The sequence below is a fragment of the Microcebus murinus genome, chromosome 14, assembly GCF_040939455.1.
Source record: "Microcebus murinus isolate Inina chromosome 14, M.murinus_Inina_mat1.0, whole genome shotgun sequence".
NCBI lineage: Eukaryota > Metazoa > Chordata > Mammalia > Primates > Cheirogaleidae > Microcebus > Microcebus murinus.
The window spans coordinates 29,535,355-29,550,030 of record NC_134117.1 but is presented as its reverse complement, the minus strand read 5'-3'; the positions used below and the strand labels follow the sequence as shown (position 1 = coordinate 29,550,030).

General features: G+C 35.1%; 1 protein-coding gene and 1 pseudogene across 1 annotated transcript in view; both read left to right on the top strand.

Annotated features, from left to right (window-relative positions):
* Positions 1 to 14,676, top strand: part of CC2D2B (coiled-coil and C2 domain containing 2B) — a 122,875-nt gene that overhangs the window by 68,319 nt on the left and 39,880 nt on the right. The window contains exons 21-24 of the mRNA XM_076009907.1: positions 6,378 to 6,470; positions 11,849 to 11,940; positions 12,981 to 13,151; positions 14,510 to 14,610. Coding sequence (XP_075866022.1) covers positions 6,378 to 6,470; positions 11,849 to 11,940; positions 12,981 to 13,151; positions 14,510 to 14,610 — 457 coding nt within the window. The remainder of the gene's footprint in view (positions 1 to 6,377; positions 6,471 to 11,848; positions 11,941 to 12,980; positions 13,152 to 14,509; positions 14,611 to 14,676) is intronic.
* On the top strand, positions 6,650 to 9,520 carry LOC109729408 (protein archease pseudogene; annotated as a pseudogene).

Genomic DNA, 14,676 nt, shown 5'->3' with positions numbered 1-14,676 from the left:
AATACTGTTTTGGTTACTATAGCCTTGTAGTATAGTTTGAAGTCTGATAATGTGGTGCCTCCAGATTTGTTCTTTTTGCTTAAAATTGCTTTGATTATTCAGGCTCTTTTCTGGTTACAAACAAAGCATAGGATTATTTTTTCTAGATCTGTGAAATATGACATTGGTATTTTGATGGGGATTGCATTGAATCTGTAAATCACTTTGAATAGTATGAACATTTTAACAATGTTGATTGTACTGATCCATGAGCAAGATATTTTTCCATTTGTTTTTGTCCTCTGCTATTTCTTTTCTCAGAGATTTCTAGTTCTCCTTGTGGAGATCTTTCATCTCCTTGGTTAATATATTCCTAAGTATTTTATTTTCTTTGTAGCTATTTTGAATGGTATTGAATCTTTGATTTGACTCTCAGCTTGACTGTTATTGGTATATAGAAATGCTACTGATTTGTGTACATTAATTTTGTAATATGAGACTTTTCTGAATTTATCTATCAATTCTAGGAGTCTCTTGGTGGAATTTTCAAGGTTTTCTAGATACAAGGTCATATTGTCAGTGAAAAGCAATAGTTTCACCTCTTCTTTCCCAATTTGGATACCCTTTATTTCTTTTTCTTGCCTGACTGCTCTGGCTAGTACTTCCAGCATTATGTTGATAGAAGTGGTGACAGTGGGCACCACTGTCTTGTGTCTTGTTCCAGTTATTAGGGGGAATGCTTTCAGCTTTTTCCCATTCAGTATGATGTTGGCTGTGGGTTTGTCATATATGGCTTTTATAATTTTCCTATGTGTTCTTTCTGTGCCTCGTTTGTTGAGGGTTTCTATCATGAAAGGGTGCTGAATTTTGTCAGATGCTTTTTCTGCATCTATTGAGATGATCATATGGTCTTCATTTTTACTTATGTTTCTGTGTTGAATCACATTTATTGATTTACATATGTTGAACCATCCTTGTATCCCTTGATGAAGCTCACCTGGTCATAATGGCTTATTTCTTTTTGATGTGCTATTGAATTCAGTTTTCTAGTATTTTATTGAGGATTTTTGCATCTGAATTTATAAGGGATACTGGTCTGTAGTTTTATTTTTTGTTGTGTCCTTTCTGGGCTTTTGTATCAAGGCGATACTGGCTTTGTAGAATGAGTTGGGGAGGAATCCTTCCTTCTGTTCAGGAGTTCTGTTTCTTCCTCATTGGGTCTTGGGTGGTTGTGTGTTTCCAGGAATTTGTCCATTTCCTCTATGTTTTCTAGTTTATGTGTGTAGAGATTTCTGTAGTATTCATGGTTTTGTACTTCTGTGCTATCAGTTGTAGTATCTCCTTTTACATTTCTGATTGAACTTAATTTGGGTCCTTTCTCCTCTATTCCTCATTAAACTAGCAAGAGGTCTATCAATTTTTTTTATCTTTTCAAAGAATCAGCCTTGTATTGTTGTTTTTGTTTTCCTTTTCATTTAGCTCTGCTCTGACCTTAGTTATTTGTTTTCTTCTGCTGGCTTTGGGTTTGGTTTGCTCTTCCTTTTCAAGTTCCTTTAGATGTGATATTAGGTTACTAATTTGTGATCATTCTGTATTTTTGATGTGGACATTTGAGGCTATGAATTCTCCCCTTAGGAATGTTTTTAATGAATCCTATAGATTGTGATAGTTATGTCCCTTTTGTTATTCAGTTCAAGGAATCTTGATTTCCATCTTTATTTCACTATTTACCCAATAATCATTCAGCAACAGGTTGTTTAATTCCTATGATTTTATATATTTGAGTGTTTCTCTTGGAATTGATTTTTAGTTTTATTCCAGTGTGGTCTGAGAGGATACATAGTATGATTTTGATTTTTTTAACATTTGTTGGGACATGTTTTGGGCCCTAAGATATGATCAATCTTGGAGAGTGTCCCATGTGCTGATAAGAATGTATAATCAGTAGTTTGGAGGGTAGAATGTTCTGTAAATATCTCTTAGGTCCATTTGTTTTAAGGTCCCCTTTAAGTACAGTGTTTCTTTATTTTCTACTTTGATGATTTGTCTGGCTCTGACAGTCAGGTGTTGAAGTCCCTGGCAATTATGATGCTACTATTTATTTCCTTGTTTAGCTCTACTTAAATTTGTTTTATGTATCTGGGAGCTCTTCAGTATTAGGTGTATATGATATACATTCCCATATATATATGATTGTTATGTCTTCTTGTTGAATTGTTCCCTTTACCATTGTATAATGGCCATCTTTGTCTTTACCACTGTTGATTTGAAGTCAATTTTATCTGATATGAGAATGGCTATATCTGCTCTCTTTCGATTTCCATTTGCGTGGAATATTTTTTTCCATCTTTTTGCCTTAAGCCTGCATGTGTCCTTATGATTTAGATGTGTTTCCTGGAGACAGCATATATTTGGGTTGTGTTTTTTTCTTTATTCAGCCACCCTATGTCTTTTGAGTGGCACATTTAAACTGTGAATGTTTAGTAATAGAATTAATATGTGGTATGCTGTTCTGTTCATCATGTTCAGTAGTACCTTACTGCTTTGTTTTCCCTTTTGTGCTGTTGTTTTATAAGAGCTATGAGCTTTAGCTATTTGGGGTGTTTTTTATACTGGTGGGTATCTATTATGTTGATTCATGTATAATGCAGTTCTGAGTATTTCCTGCAGGGCAGGTCTGGTCATGACAAATTCCCTCAGTGTTTGCTTGTCTGGAAAAGACTTAATCTCTCCATCAATTGTGAAAGTTAGTTTTGTAGGATACAAAATTCTAGGCTGGCAGTTGTTTTATTAAGAAGATGGAAGATGGGGCCTTACTTTCTTCTGGGTTGTAAGGTTTCCACTGAGAAATCTACAGTTACCATAATGTGTTTTCTTTGGAGGTTTTTTTGTTATTTTTGTCTTAATGCTTGTAGAATTTTCTCCTTTATTTTTAGTTTCACCAGGTTGATTACTATGTATCTTGGAGATGTCCTATTTGTTATGAATCTTCCTGGTGTTAGATTACCATCTTGTATCTAGGTGTCTGGATCTCTGGCAATACCAGGGAAGTTTTCCTCAATAATTTCCTCAAATAGATTTTCCATGCTTTTAACTCTTTCTTCTTCTTCCTAAAGGAATACCTATAATTTATGTGTTAGTTTGCTTTGAATGGTCCCATATCTCTGTAAGTGATTGCTCGGTCTTTTTTATTCTCTCTCTGCCTCTTTGAATTACTGGGTTAGCTCAAGAGCCTCATCTTCAAGCCCTGAGAGTCTTACTTCTCCTTGGTTTAGTCTGTTCCTGAAGTTTCTGCTGTGTTTTGAAATTTCCTAAATGCCTCTTTCATTTCTTAAGTTCTATTATATCCTTTCGTATGTTGCCTAGCTCTATAGTGACATTTTCATTAATTTCCTAAGATTTTTTTTGGCTTCTTTTTGTTGGTTTTCAACTTTCTCTTCAATTCCATTCATCTTATTTGCCATCCATATTCGGAATTCCATTTCTGTCTTTTTGGCAGTTTCCTTGTGGTTGGAGCTCACTATTGTAGCTCCATTGTGATCCCTTGGGGGTGTCAAACTGAGTGAACAGGGACTTTTCACCTACACAACTGTGAGACAACAAATTTTTGTTGTTTTAAGCTGATAAATTTGTAATAATTTGTTATGGCAGCAATAGCAAACTAGCACACTAATAAAGGAAAACCAAACATTATTGCCTCTTAATATGATACAATATGAAATACACAGCAGTACTTATGCATTCTCTTTGCCAAAAATGTATATTCTGAATCTAATTAAGATGTTAGACTAATTTGTTTACAAGAAATAGGAGGGATAGAAAAACAAGTTAAATGGCACTACAAGGAAAGAATCAAAACAAATATGAAATGTGGGACAACTGACTTGATCTCTTCAAGAAGTTATCATTTTTTAAAAAGAAAGGAGAATGTTCCATAATAAAAGAGACTAAAGAGACTTAACTAAAGGTAACACATGATCCTTTATTAGACCCTAGTTTGGGAAGGGGGAAAATGCTATAAAAGAGATTTTTTGGCCGGGCGCTGTGGCTCACGCCTGTAATCCTAGCTCTTGGGAGGCCGAGGCGGGCGGATTGCTCAAGGTCAGGAGTTCAAAACCAGCCTGAGCAAGAGCGAGACCCCGTCTCTACTATAAATAGAAAGAAATCAATTGGCCAACTGATATATATATATATAAAAAATTAGCCGGGCATGGTGGCGCATGCCTGTAGTCCCAGCTACTCGGGAGGCTGAGGCAGAAAGATCACTCGAGCCCAGGAGTTTGAGGTTGCTGTGAGCTAGGCTGACGCCATGGCACTCACTCTAGCCTGGACAACAAAGCGAGACTCTGTCTCAAAAAAAAAAAAAAAAAAAAGAGATTTTTGAGGTCAATTAGTGAAATTTGGATGTGGATTGAGTATTAGATAATATTGGGGAATTCTTAATTTCGTTGGCTATGATTATGGCATTATGGTTGTGTAGAAGCATGGCCTTAGTTTTTGGAGATTCATGCTTAAGTATTTATTTGGAGGTGAAGTATTATAATATCTATAATTTACTTTGAAATATTTTAGTCAAAAACATAAAAAGAGGGAGACAGATGAAGCAAGTATGGCTTTAATATTTAATTATTTAATCTATGGAGTGGAGATGTGGATTTTAACATTCTTTCTACTTTTTTGTATGTTTGAAAATTTGAAAAAAATTTAAATAAAAATGAATAGCATCATATACACCAATAGAAACCCACTAAAAATCTAATTTAACAAAGATATCACTTGCAAGAGCAACAAAGACTATAAATACATAGAAATATATTTAACAAAAATTGTACAAGAACTTAAAAAAAATTATGAAACTCCTTTGAATGATGTAAAAAAGAATCTAAACAAATGTTCATTGATAGGAAGAGTCAACATTGTAGATGCCAGTTCTCCCCAAATTAATCTGTAAATGTAGTAATGTAATTCCAAAGCAGTGAAATAGAATAGACTTATTATGCCTATGTGGAAACTTTATATTTGACAGAGGTGTCCTTACACATCAATTGGAAAAGAATGAATGATCTCAGAACCAATTAATGGATCATTCATTCTTTTCCAATTGATGTGTAAGGACACCTCTGTCAAATATAAAGTTTCCACATAGGCATAATAAGTCTATTCTATTTCACTGCTTTGGAATGAAATAAAATTAGATTCAAACGTCACAAAAGAAATAAATATCATGTGTAATGAAGATTACTTGTGAAAAGCAAAACTTTAAATGGGTATCTTAATCTTGGGTACAAAAAGTATTTCTTAAGATACAAAAAGTATAAACTATAAAGAAAAAGATTAATAAATTTGATAACATTAAAATTAACCCACAGACTAGAAAAAGTTATTTATAACATATATAACAATAAAATATTAATATCCACAATATTTTAACTCCTACAAGTTAATACTTTAAAAACTAAATAAAGTGATAGAAAATATTATATATGTCCTTAAGCAAAACTTGTTACTTGTCAACAGAGTTAATTTCAAGATTTCTTGTGGATAATTAGAAGAACAAATAACTTATCTTAGGATGATAGAGCATATATTGTAATATGGCTGAAGATTCTAAAATATTTACTTTATTATTTTTGTGTAGTTTTAAATGACATCTATAATATAAAATGATTTCCATGTGCATTAGGGATGTGTACTGCAAATGCATAAATAACAGGTGCAAATTTACTTTAAATCGTATAGATGAAAAGTCCTGACAACTACACATGTAATCTTAAATTTATTCATTATATTCAACACATGTTGACTACTTGGTGCCAGGCACTTTACAGATATTGTTTCAGTTAAGCCTCACAAACAATACTGTAGCATAGGTGTTATTATCATCATCATCATCATCATCATCATCATTATTATAGAGGAGGAAACTGGGGTCTAGAGCAACCAATCAACTTTCTCCAAACCATACAGCTGGTAAATAGCAGGGCCTACTTGAATCCAGGACTATCTACCTCCAAAGCCCATTTTCTTAACCACTACACTATATACTACTTCCCATTCATTTTGTTCTTAGTGATTGCCAGGCAAATGTATACATAAATAATTTTTTCTCAATCATATTCACATGTTTCATCATTTTCTCAGTCATAATTTTTTTCTGAATCATTACTCTATTTTAAAAGATAAATGGTCCTCAACCTAGAGGCAAACAGAATGTAGTCATAAACTGCTTTTAGCTAATCTTGATGGGAGAATTTAAAAGAAATGTTTTCTTTTCTCAGTGCCAGAATGTTGCCAATGTCCTACACATGAACTGAAATGAATAGTAATATTTATTACAGCATGTCATATCTGAACTCTATCACATTGGAGAAGTGAAACTAACTTAATTCTGTGTTTAGGAGTCTGAAAGTCAGATTGAGAAGGATATAGCCCTTTCAGATGTGAATTCTATTACTGCACAAAGGATTAATTCTGCCAATTTTCTGAAAAAGGTAAAAGCATCAACACAGTATTATCAATATGTTTGCATTTACTTGTGTGAAAATTGGTCTGCTGCATACATGATATTATACTTTTCCCAAAGAGTCAGATGCATGAATACACTTACTTATCACCTCTTTTTGATCACTGAGGAGTTTTCTGTTCTTTCTGTTCTTCCTTTTCAGAGTTAGCTTAACTTCATTGATAGTGAACTCTGAATGATTGGGATGTGGTTATGCACATGTTTAAACATAATTTATATTTAAACATAATTTAAAAATTTTTTCATATTTTATTTGACCCTAAAAGTTCACCTTGAGAGATACTCTAGCATTTTGCCAGAATCCCTGTTTTTACTAGTACCTTGTAATGTCATAGACCAAAGCAATTCAGGACATAAAGGGATGGAGGAGCTAATAGGAGCAGACAGAAAGAATTAGAGAAACAAATAGGCTTTGATACCAAGTCAAATAGTAAACATTTACAGAACACTCTGGCAAAGCCGTAGCCAGGCTTGAGGTGGAATCCCTCACTGAATATCATTCTTGATTTCTTTCTGTGGTCTCCTCACCACTCTGAGTTTTTAGACTCAGAAGCTTAGTGCAGGGACTGTATCTGCAGATCCTCAGTGCCCAGCACAGTGTCCTACACTTAGAAAATGCTGATAAATGTTTAAGAAATTAATGAAGTGATGGATTAGGGGCTGAGGTGGTTTCTAAAACTCCTGCAAAAGTAGACTCTCACCCAAGTAATAGCCTTTGCTGGAGAGCACCAGAGCAGCCCTGTAGGGTAATTTGAAAAGAAACAAGGAGAGCCATGAAAAGATCAAAGACATACGTTCCAGATCCCTCATGGGGACAAGTGAGAAGCAACCAGATATAACTAGAAGAGCTCCCGCAGGTGTCTGAAGACCTATTCTTACTATCCTGTCTATTCTTGGCGAGGAACCTAATCACTGAGTCCCACTTTCTTGAATAAAAACAGACAACAATGCTTGCTTTGCTTTGCTTCTGACCTGAGGGGCGAATGAGCTAAAAACCTCAAGTGCTATTCTACTTCATACATCATTACTATGAGATGGTGGTAGAATGCAGACCACTGTAGCAGTTCTAGGCATGAGAGAGCCCCCCTTTATCATTGGCAGGTGTTTTTCCCACTCTCCCCTACCCCTGTTATCCCTTCTTTACTAGCTACCTATTTCTTAAAAGTGGGGATGTGCTTTAATAATAAGTTTGCTGTCTTGGAAAATAAAGAAATATTCTTGCTCATGAGAAAAGAGAGCACATATCCTTCTTATCCTGTCTCTTCTTTTTTATGCAAGGGGAAGCCCCAGAGAGAGAGAGTGGCAGAGGATAAGCAAGTGTCTGAGGATGCTTGAACTTCATATAGGAATCCTGGGAAAGAGCTGTAAGAAAATTTTGTGGTTAGATTTCAACTCTTTGTGAAAACTTCTTTGCTTTCTGGAAACAGTTTAAAACTACAAGTTTGGTACTTTTGTGGGATAATTAATTATTACAGATACTGGAAAGATTGGATCCTGGAGGCCTATTAGGGCCATAAATACTTAAATCCTTCCACAGGAGGAACTTGTGGAACTGTGAGTTGTGTGCATTAACTTCCTACTGCGTTACTGTGGTCAGTGGTGGCTGAGGCCAGGGTTATAGCAATACAGAATGGAGTCCCAGGAGTCTCAAAGATTACTAAAGTTTTGCTAAAATGTTTGCATTTAAGAGGGTAGTGCATCTCCTCAGTCTGTCCATTTTGTTAATTTATTCAACAAATATTTATTGAATACTTGCTATAATCCCTGACCTCCTGGAATATATAGAATATATAAGATAATGAACAGCACATTATTAGTATGTTAAAGAGTGAAACGTGCTATGAAAAAAGTAGGAAGAGATGGCACAGGAAGAGGCAGATGCTAGAGACAACAATTCGACCGAGGAACAGAAGGCAATTAAGGCCAAGCATCTGCCAGTCACTAGGAAGTACGAACATTTGGATCATACAGAAGATGTTCAGAGATGACTTAAAGTCTCTTCTGTTTCACTTTTTGGATGAATGGCTTTGTAAGTTCAGTGCTCATGAATTCTTTATATCCTGGGAAGTGAAGTTACTTAATGTTGATCAAAGAAATTTCAAATTACAGTCAACTGGGAGAGAAGAAGAATTTTCAATGTCCAAACACCCTCAGGAAACAAAAGTCAAAGCAATAACATATTCAGCAATGCAGGTCTATAATGAAGAGAAGCCAGAAGTTTTTGTGATCATTGACATTTAAGACACCAAAAAAGAAAAGAAAAAAACTTCTATGAAGAACTTTTTCTCTTCTGTTTGAGAAGATACTATGATTTAAATTATATATTTTCTTTTGATATGTGGAAATCTGCAGAACAAATTTTCAACTTAAAGTGTGACTTTCGGAAACAGAAAATCAGGGCACAGCCTTGGTCTGTGTTCCCCAAATATCCAAACTTTAAAGAATTCTTCAGTTCTTGAAGGGCAGTTATGGTCCTTCTTTTTTTAATTCCCTGATGTGGCAGCAGGTGCCTCATGCCCTTTCAGTGGAATGCAAGCCCTCCAGCCTGGTCCAATTTAGTAGATGGGATCACTGATGTAAGCAGCAGCCTGGGACTGAATCCAGTTCGAAAAAAGAATAATTTGGGAAAATACATTTCTGTGTCTATAATTTTGCTTTTCTTCCAAGTTGGTTAAGACATATATTGTCTATATATTTGTTAAGGGAGGTCATGTTTAGATTGGTATAGGATAGAGTCATTCTGTATTCCAGTTGGTTTTCTTAGAAGAAATAATCAGAAGATTTCTCTAGAAAGAGACCGATTTTTCTCTCTCACTCTTCTACATTGTTTTTTAAAGCATTGATGATGACACTCCTATTTTCTCATAAGAAAAATTCAGGCCGGGAGCAGTGGCTCACACCTGTAATCCCAACACTTTGAGAGGCCAAGGCAGCAGGATCACTTGAGGCCAGGAGTTCAAGGCTGCAGTGAGCTATGATGATGCCACTGCACCTATCTCAAACAAAAAAAAAGAAAGAAAGAAAGAAAGAAAAATGTACTGGACCCTCCTTTCTAACATAATTTTATTTTAAATCCAATATATGTAAAAAGCTAGAGAAGAAAAAGAGAAAATTTTTATTTCTTTGCTGTTTTTAAGCTACCTAAGCCTTTCATCTTAAAGGAGACAGGAGGCCAGGAAAATAATCTTAAAACAGTCTGAACTTTTAAAAGTAGATGACTTTTTAAAAATGAAACTGCTCATGCTCACTTCAGCAGCACATATGCTAAAAATGAAACTGCTTTAACTTGATTTGCATTTTTTTCCTACTGTCTGTTGATTGAGATGTTCTCTCTTGTGATTAAGAGTTTGCACAAGTTACTATTTATTCACCAGAACATAAGATTGCCACTGGGTGGTGCTAAATATCACATGCTGAACTTGAACTAAAAGGAAAGAATTAGCTATGCAGTTTCTAAGTGCTCAGAATACTGTATTATTTCAATCTGGGTATTTAACAGAAAATAGAGTTAATGAAACCTAGGCCAAGAACCTGTGGTTTGAAAAGCAGCTCTTTGAATGAATATATAGCAGGATCACTGGGATAGTCCTTCTTAACCTTCTTTATACTCAGGTATGGTTTGTAAATTTGAATTACAGCTCCCCAACAAAAACGTCCAGAAGAACCCCTTACCTTTTGTTAGAGCAAATTTCCAGGCTGAGATGGGGCTCTTTTTTTATGGACCCCTTTGCATATCATGGGGTAATGGGGGCTTAATTGTGAAAATGAACAGTGGAAGACCATGAAGGCAATGGAAGAGCCAAATCCAGAGTAAGAATAACATGAGAGTTGAGATATCTTAAAACCAAGTGGGGGACAAACTTGCCTAGGGAAAAAAATGTGAGCCATATGTCTTACCACCAGCACTATACAATGGAGTTCAGCAGTCACCTGTAAGTATGCAATGCAATTATGTTTTTTAATTTATAAGAAATTTATAATCTATTATATTTTAATGTAAACTTCAAAATTTGAATTGTGTTTATTTTAAAGTATGCGAAAATGAAGGTACTGAATAAAAGGAAAATGAATATGTTACCCTTTATATGTAGAATTAGCATTCTTGGTCCATAAACAGCAGTGTACATTTTATTTGTTCAATTTTAGTTTATTTATTAGAATGGTTGCACTGGCTGTCAAAAAAAAGAAAAAGGTAGGAAGAGAGGATAGGAATTGATAGGAATTCCAGAGGGTGGAGCTGGTGAGAAGGGTGCAATTTTAAATAAGGTGGTCAAAGAAGCCTGTGAGAAGGTAACACTTCAGCAGAAGACCTGAAGGAGGTGAGGGAACTAGCCATGGAGTTACCTGGGAAAGAGCAATGCAGCCTGATGGAACCCACACATGAAAACTATGAAGTAGAGCACCCTGGCCTGTGGGAGGAGCAGCGAGGAGTCCAGTCTGCATGTTCTCTCCAAGGGAGAGAAGAGAGAGAGTGTGTGGGCAGTGATGGGGCTGCACGGATCTGGTTCACCTTCAGGGGAAACAATTGGTTGCCCATGTAACAGGACAATTTTTAGGAGTTAATGTTTTTCCCATTCATCTCCCATCACTCCATCTTCCTACCACATTCAAGATGGTAATCCAGCTCTAGGTTACGTTGTCTCCAGAATGATTTGTGGCAGGACAGAAAGCAGAAAATTGCCTCCAGACATGCTTCTCCTGGTTTCGCGTCTGAATGCCTAACCTAAACCCATTAGGAAAAATGGAGTTGAAGGAGAAAGGGATTTCCTCAGATTAAAAGGAGATGTTCAGAGTCCTTTGAGTAACCAAGGCTTAAGGGTACTGCAAGTAACAAGGACTTAAGGAAATGGCTCTGTTTAAGCACTGACTTTCTTGCCAGGCTGACAGAATGAGGGCTTAAAGTCAGAGTAGGATTGACTCAGAGGAAACACAGAAATGTGATAATATTTCTTTGAGTTTGCAGATCAAGATTCATGTCCATTACTAGTGGCTACTGTAGAAGTGGATTTACATGGCAGTTATCTCCTTTGGTGAAAACTAGTTCTGGCCTTGTATACTTGTGAGTTAGATGTAAAAAAATATGAGAGCAATGAGTTTAAGATCAGATGGAGTGGATATAGAAGGATAAAAAAAGAGAAAGAAATGAACTAATTGTAGTGTGAGAGTTGGAAATTTTTTTAATAGTAGAAGCAAACAGAACTATATTTTTACTTGTGTAATTCCCCTTTCCATTCATTGCTTATAAAAATTAGGAGTAAAAAATAGTGGTACCAGTAGCCTTATAAATACTTAATCTTAAAATATAAACAGTACATTTCTTTAAATTCTAAAAATGTTATTTTTTAGATGAGAAGATTGATAATGAAAAGAATTACCAAAATTAGCAAATTTAACTTGTCAGATATTGTGACTGATTATGAAGAAATTGTATCTACAAGGTAACTACTAAGGATTAAGTATTAAATATAAAGCTTTAAGCTAACATCTTCAAAATCCTCTGAGTTCTCTATTTTTTATTTTAATTAAGTAATATGCCAAAAATACAATTTCAGAGCATAAAGTGAAATATGGTGACTTAAAATATATTTGGTCATTTTAAAGTTGCATTTTGGAACACCTACATGATATATTTTCAATTGTATTATATTTTAGGGTAGGTTTTTGCTCTATACTTATTGGTAGTTTTTCAGGCAAGAAAGAAAAAGAAAAGAAATGCCTTTGTCCCAAGTTAGTTTTGTTCTAAGATTACCAGCCCTAAGATTGCTACTGGAATAGTCATTGTTGGTAGCACCACACTAAGCCTGTAGTTTCTCCCCTGCAAAACTGAGAACAGCTATACAAGGGTGCTGAGATCTACAAGTAGCAGTTGGGAGAGTTTTTGCTGAAGTAACACAATTCTCATATTGTCCATATGTGAAACCTAAGGGTAAGAATGGGGCTGCCATGTCTCTGAGAAAACTCTTAGGAGGCCACATACAGATTCTGGGTATTACCAATAAGGTTTGAACTGATTTAGAATGATGAACTCTATGGTGTTTTATTTTTAGTCCTTGGGGAAAACTGGGTGTGACCACAAAAATATAATTCCATGGATTTTTGTTGCCAAAGTTGGCAGCATGTGTAACTAACTCCAGTTTCAGAGCCATGGAGAAAATTTGAATATCCAGGCACTTTCAAGAGAATAGTCCCTAAAAATGAATAATCTTCTGAAAGATCATCATGCTTCATGGCTTTACGTCTCCTTGTCCCTATCTCATTTTGGACCATGTACCTAAAAGGCCCGGGGCAATAACATTGTCTCTCAGTGCAAAGGAACAGCATCTCTTCCTTTCTATGCTCAGAAAAAGATTCTTTCCTTGGGTTTAAGACAATTCTGTATCCCCTTCATAATGGAAAGAATATGGTTCAGAATAATGGCCTTATTTATAAGAATTAATCGAAAAGTAGGTGGCTGATATTCTTTTTTTATTCTCTTTAGCCAGTTGACAGAAGCAATTTGTAAGTTTGTTGAACCACGAAGAAAGTTAAAGCCTCAAAGGAAAGAAAGGAAAAAAGTGACAGCACAGACTGTCTCTGATGGAGATATTAAAATTCTTATCAGAATAGTGAGTGCCTATAATATTCCTACGAGGAAAACAATAGTTAATAGGTAAGATAACATGCCCCAATTTTTAGAATCACAAAAGATCTGTCCTAAATGTGATAAATTTCCACGTTGTCCTATTTGTAAAACTTTGCACTTGATTAATATTTCAGGTGCATAACATGAAAGAAAGTTGAAATCTTCATTTGGATAGTCAGACCTACTGTCAATGCCACATATTAACTTTTCTGAAGTTTGAGATTCCCAAAGTAACTTTAACATGTATATATTTGGGGTGTTTTCCCATGCTTGCCTTCTCATGCTATATCAAATAAATACCTTTTGTCTGTATTCCCTGTTGTGAAAATTCTAAGGCTTCTGCTGCCAACTGCTCTATTCCATGCCACTGACCCTCTCAATATCGGAGCATAAAGCTGTAGAAAGTAGGTGGGACACTAATTTTGATGTAGGAAATGTTCCAGGAAAGTTGTGAAGGAAATGTGGAATAGCTTATGAAATTAGAATTGCTATATTTATTCCCTCCTCTTCTTTCAACCTGTTATTTTAGGTGACTTCTACAAAAGTAGGATTTCACCCATCCTTTCTGTATGCACTCAGTGGGGTTTTATTTGTGTTTCTTGGGCAGAAGATATGTGGGGCTAAAATGGATATCACCAACAGATGGTTAAATTAACGTATACTGAATATGAGCGCTCATGCATGATTAGTATATCCAGGATATTTAGTGTCTCGTGTATTTAATGTCATGTATGATTTATATATTATGAATATTTAGTGCCTAAGTGCCTCAGGAATATTAGATATCCTTTTCTATCTGTGTTTAAACATGTGTGCTCTACCTGATTATTTTATGTTTACCACGACCCATGAATTCTACCTATGAAAAACAAACATTTTGCTTACTGGCTACTAATCTATAGTTAAAATGTCATAAAGGTTTTGCCTATGTTTTACAAACTATGACCTTATTCATCTAATTGAATACAATATTCTCAAAAATACATTTCAAAGGCTGTTTCATGCAATAAGGACATATAAAGTAACCACCATTTTCTGTAATCATTATGTAAAAGAAAAAATAGTGTAACACCAAAAAAGTAGGAAGGATATATTCTCAAAGTATCACTTGCCTTATTGCTCTTCTTTTGCTGAATACCAGTGAAAATTTTATCATAGATTGGATCTAATCCATATCAGCATTTAGGAGGCACTCTTCCAGAGTAGTGATTGTCAGATGTTTAGCTTTACCTACCTACAATGTGACAATCCAAAGCAAACTCTATAAAATCCAGAATAACTGAATTATATATCTCCATAAATACAGGAAGAAAACCTACCCACTGCTGCCAAAACTAATATGAAAACTAATTAAGGTATATGTTTCTATATTGTTTTTCTTAAAGAGTCTTGGATATGCCTAATTTTTTGATGTCACCTATATCTTGCCTCAGAAATAAAGAAACAGTCCAATCAATAGCCTCAGATGAGATCCTAAATGAGATAAGTATTTAACACTTCTGTAAAGTACAATATTGATTATGTTTACTCTGAATTGCAGTTGGCTTGTAAT